Genomic DNA, 4,821 nt, shown 5'->3' with positions numbered 1-4,821 from the left:
TGCATAAAGGCCTAACATAGCCAAAGCATTCTATAAAGAACACCAAGTCTCTAGTTTGGACTAATGAAATAATTAGAAAAAAAAAAAAAGAAATAAAGGCATAAATAGAAAAAAGAAAATTAAGATAAATCATAAATCAAAACTACCAAAAATAAAAGAAAAAAATCAAATTAAGATTTAAGTTTTTTAATTCAAGAAATTTTTATACTAAAAAATATATTTTTTAAACTAGTAAGAAAGCTGTTCCAAATGATGCTTATTTTGCTTTTAATATCAAGGCAATAATTTGTTTCTAGCCACTATTTTTTGTTGCTTTTAGGAAATCTTTGTTTTAGTAACCTGTGTTCTATAATAGATTTAGGCTTCGTTTGGGACGGCTTTTTTATTGCTTTCTAAAACGGAGTTTTAGTATAAAAATAAAAAAATTTGTACTAAAACTCCGTTTTAGAAAGCAGTAAAAAAGCCGTCCCAAACGAAGCCTTGGGATGACTTTCTTGCTGCTTCTTAAAATAGTTTTTTAGTACAAAAATAAAAAATTTTCACTAGCTCATCTAAAAACAAAATAAAAAATAATTTTAAATAATAAGATAGATAATTTAAAAAAAAAATAAAGAAAATTTTTAAGATGACTAAGGTTTCATTTAATATTACAAATATAAATTTTTATGATAGGTATAAAAATTTATAATTCAAAAATTCTTATACTAATAGTTTCTTTAAAAAATAGAAAGAAAACGGTCCTAAATGAACCCTAATATTAAAAATTATCAAAGGACTTCGAACATAATTATCGATAAACCTAATACTTCATTTGAGGAGAGATTGTTACGTACGGAGTTCTGACGGAAAGAATTGTTTAGTTTTGTGACTATAAACAGTAAAAATATAACGTATCAGGAAACAGTAACAGCATAGCGATGAACAGTAACTATGTTTCTACTGTTTACATTCTCAAATCGAATAGTTCTGTATGTCCAGATTCTGCACGTAAAAATCTCTATCGTTTGAGATAACTTTAAACTATTATTTTTTCTTTCATTTTTTTTTTAATTTATTAAAAACATAACTTTATAAAATAATAAAAAAAATCATTCAAATAAAACCAAAAACATTCTCCAAGCAACTCACCAGCCAGAAAAAAAGAAACAGACTTAGAATCTCCAGCTGGCAGATGGCCGACTCTTTATTAATTATATATCAGTTACAAATTGGGCCCTCTCCTCCATTCTTTACACTTAGAAAAGCTGAAACAAACGCGTTTTCTCGACGTTGAATTTATATAGAAGAACATGGCATGGCACACGATAAAAGTGAATAAAAAGCCAAATAAACCCCTCTGTAAACTAATATTTACATCTTCACCCCTTGCCTCTGCTTGAATTTGCATTCCCCTGCAAATTTAAAATCCGTGTCCCCCTACTTGCCTCATGAGAATGATTTCCAGTGACAAAAAGAGGTAGTCATAGTTACTGAGGAAAAATATATAGAATATTTTAATACAAATTGTATTAAAATAAAAAAAAATAAATAAGAAAAAATTATATTAGAATATTCTCATATAATAAATATGAAAATTTTTACATTTATATCGAAATTACAATTTACTACATGCAATATCTCGATGAAGTTGCTTTAAGATTAGTGCAATGCTAATTTTCATATAATACACTTATCTCAAAGTAAAGCAATAAGTTTGAAATATATTTGATATGATTTGTAAATAACTTGATAATTTTCTTTTCTTATTCAAATTCGAACGATCTCAACATCGTCTGATCCATCATATGTATAAAATAATTTGTAGATCATTCGAATTAGATTTTGTTTGAGAAAATTTTCTTATTATTTCTATAGTAGCTTTTTAATATAAAAATTCTTTGAAATCAACGAAAAAAGTGACAACAAAACGGTCTCAGACGAGAAAAAGTATTACATTCGGAGTTAGGACACTGTCCGGACTCTTATCAAGTAAAGGCACATGAATTTTTTTTCTCTTGTATGGTGTGTATTTCATGTATCTCCACGTTATTGACGTCTTAATGAAAAATTACGTCTGAAATCTGCACGTAAAGACACAGATATTTTTTCTCTCTTATACACAGGGTGTGTACATTGTACAGAGAGTGTGTACAAGAAAGAAAAAGTTCACGTGTCTTCCCGTGATTGATGTCCGGACGAAAAATTACATCCGAAATCCGCACGTATAATTTCTCCATAAAAGAAGACTTAGAACATAATGAATTATTTATTGATTCTACTTTGTATGTAGATCATTATAGGTTGATCAAAAGTTCATCATGTAATAACTCGGCTAATTAATTACCTCGTCTGGCATGAATCAGGAATCACCTTCGATGGAGAAAGCAGGCCGGAGAAGATCGTACGGAGACCAGAGGGCATCAATCGGGCACGGACGGCCGGCATCAATCCTCGCCCATGGCTTCCCCTTTCCGCTCCAATGCAGCAAACTGGCGGGGCCTGGATGGAGATTCCTACACAAGCCTCTAAAATTATCTCCTCCTAATCCATGCTGGTTCCAGCGGTGATCCACGGCCGCAATTCTCCCGGCGAACACCAGCAGAAACGGCGGCAGGGAACCCAATTCGTAGATCCGCATTCGCTTCTGTAATTCCATCCATTCCTCAATCTTCTGCGTGTAGTCCTCCTCCCTCCATTTCTTCAGATCCATCACCATGACCCCTGTATTGAAATAACAAGCACGGCGGCCTTTGAAGGCGGTGGAGAGGGAGGGATTGGCCCAGAATGTGGGGGTGAAGTAGGCGGTGAAATTGGCGTTGCAGTACTCCGGGGCGGCGAGGGAGGAAGGCGGAGGAATGGGGGTGGCGGCGAGGATGGCGATGTCGTCGACGAGGATGAGATCGGAGTCGAGGTAGACGACGCGGGTGATGCAGGGGAGGAGGAGATGGGGGAGATAGGTGCGGGCGTAGTTGAGGGGACGATCGAGGGCGGAGCGGATGGAGGTGGAGATGAGGCCGGAGACGAGAGAGGGATCGAAGGGGTGGATGAGGAAGGGGAGAGATGGGAAGGAGGAGGCAATGGTGGAATTCAGATAGGGGATCGATTTGGAGGCGAGGAAGTGGAAGTGGATGGACTGAGGGCAGGAGGAATGTTGAAGAACGGAGTTGATGGCGGCCATGGAGCCGCGGAGGTAGGCGACGTCGAGGGTCATGGCGACGTGCACGAGGGCGAAAGGGGAGCAGTTTATCTCCGCCGACGATAGCGAGAGGGGAGGAGGGCAGCCGGGGGAATTGTAGAACTGGGGGGCTTCGCGGAATCGGAAATCGCGGTAGCGCGGCTCCGCCGCAACCTTCGCCGCCGCGACGGCGGAGAGGAAGACGAGGAAGAGAGAGACTTTGGAGTCGAGCATTTTGGGATTGAAATGGTTTGATAGGCGGAGTTCGTTGCGGGCAAGGAGAGGAGAGGAGAGAATCGCCTGAATCGCCTGTGCCTTGCTCTTGTTATTGTCCTTCTTGTTTTCTGGTCTTTGGAGAGGTAAACGCGCGTAGATTTATAGTGTAACTTAGGCGATGGCGGGATTAATGAGCGAGTAAATTAACAGGAAGGGTAAAAATTAAGGGTTTGAAAATGCTATCCAACATTGAGAGAGATAGATTCAAAATTTTAATAATTAAATTGAATGATGTAATAAATATTAAAATTATTTTAATTTAATTTAAATGATATAAACATACTATTTTAATTAATTTAATATAAAGTTAAATGTGCTCATATAAGAACAGTCTTAGGATGGTCGACCTCCTATGAAGTTACACCTAGAGAAGAAAATCATGAGGCCATTAGGTTAAAGAAATATAATATCTCGATGGTTAGGAATTTGAACTGTTACAAATAGTATTATAATAATACACAACCTAAAAGATGGAACTAAGTTCTAGTATCTACCTCGTGGATAATTCTAGGCTAATAAAACTAAGGAGAATGTTAGTTATCTAAGTGGGGAAGAATGTGAAATCCCTTAAGTAAAAAATCAAGGCTTTTTTTTGTGTAACGATTAAAATTTTATGAAAAACTTCAAAATTAAACATGTTCATATGAGTGTACTCTTAGGATAGGTTACCTCATAGGAAGTTAGAACAATACGATAAAATCATGACGTCATTAGGCCAAAATAGACAATATATCAACGATTGAGAGTTTGAGCTATTAAAAATGGTATTATAGTAATACACCAACTAAAAGATGGAAACTTTATCTTTGAATCTTATTTGTGTGGTGGGTGATTCTAGGCTAAGGAAACTAATGAGGACGTCGATATCTAAATGGGTGAGACTATGAAACCCCCCTATGTAAATAAAGTTGAACTCTTAAACATTGATGCTTCTTGTGAACGGCGGTATCACACAAGAGCAATCTTAGGATGGGGGACCTCCTGGGAAGTTACACTTAGAGGATAAAATTGTGAGGCTATTAGGTTAAAAGGAGTAATATCTAAATAGTTGAGAGTTTAGACTATTACAAATGATATCAGAGCAATACATCTGTCATAGGATGAGAACTCTACCAGTAAGATCTTATCTACTTTGTGGATAATTCTATGTTTATGAAACTAACGAGGATATCATTATCTAAGTGAGAGAGATTGAGAAGACTCTTGAGTAAATAACACTAAACTCTTAAAAATTGAGACATATTATTACGTATCAATTGAAATTTTATTATAAACTTTAAGAGTAAGCATGCTCGTATGAGAGCACTCTTAGGATAGTTGACCCCCTCATAAGTTATACCAAGGGGGCAAAGTCGTTATGTTATTAAACCAAAATGCGCAATTCCTCGATG

At 36.3% G+C, this 4,821-nt stretch overlaps 1 protein-coding gene across 3 annotated transcripts; it reads right to left on the bottom strand.

Moving 5' to 3' along the window:
• Positions 1 to 1,138: 1,138 nt before the first annotated feature.
• Positions 1,139 to 3,494, bottom strand: LOC110115640 (probable galacturonosyltransferase-like 2). 3 transcript variants are annotated; one of them, XM_020848926.2, is made up of 2 exons: positions 2,324 to 3,494; positions 1,139 to 1,469 (listed from the first exon to the last, which is right to left on the bottom strand). In XM_020848926.2, the coding sequence occupies exon 1, from the start codon at positions 3,386 to 3,388 to the stop codon at positions 2,339 to 2,341; it is 1,050 nt and encodes a 349-aa protein (XP_020704585.1). In that variant the 5' UTR covers positions 3,389 to 3,494; the 3' UTR covers positions 1,139 to 1,469; positions 2,324 to 2,338. The 3 variants fall into 3 exon arrangements, with proteins under 3 accessions (XP_020704585.1, XP_020704586.1, XP_020704584.1); XM_020848927.2 differs by having other exon boundaries at positions 1,139 to 1,391; XM_020848925.2 differs by having other exon boundaries at positions 1,139 to 1,391; positions 2,350 to 3,494.
• Positions 3,495 to 4,821: the final 1,327 nt, after the last annotated feature.

Source organism: Dendrobium catenatum, unplaced genomic scaffold (assembly GCF_001605985.2).
Source record: "Dendrobium catenatum unplaced genomic scaffold, ASM160598v2 fragScaff_scaffold_1449, whole genome shotgun sequence".
Classification (NCBI taxonomy): domain Eukaryota; kingdom Viridiplantae; phylum Streptophyta; class Magnoliopsida; order Asparagales; family Orchidaceae; genus Dendrobium; species Dendrobium catenatum.
This window is presented reverse-complemented; position numbering and strand designations above follow the sequence as displayed.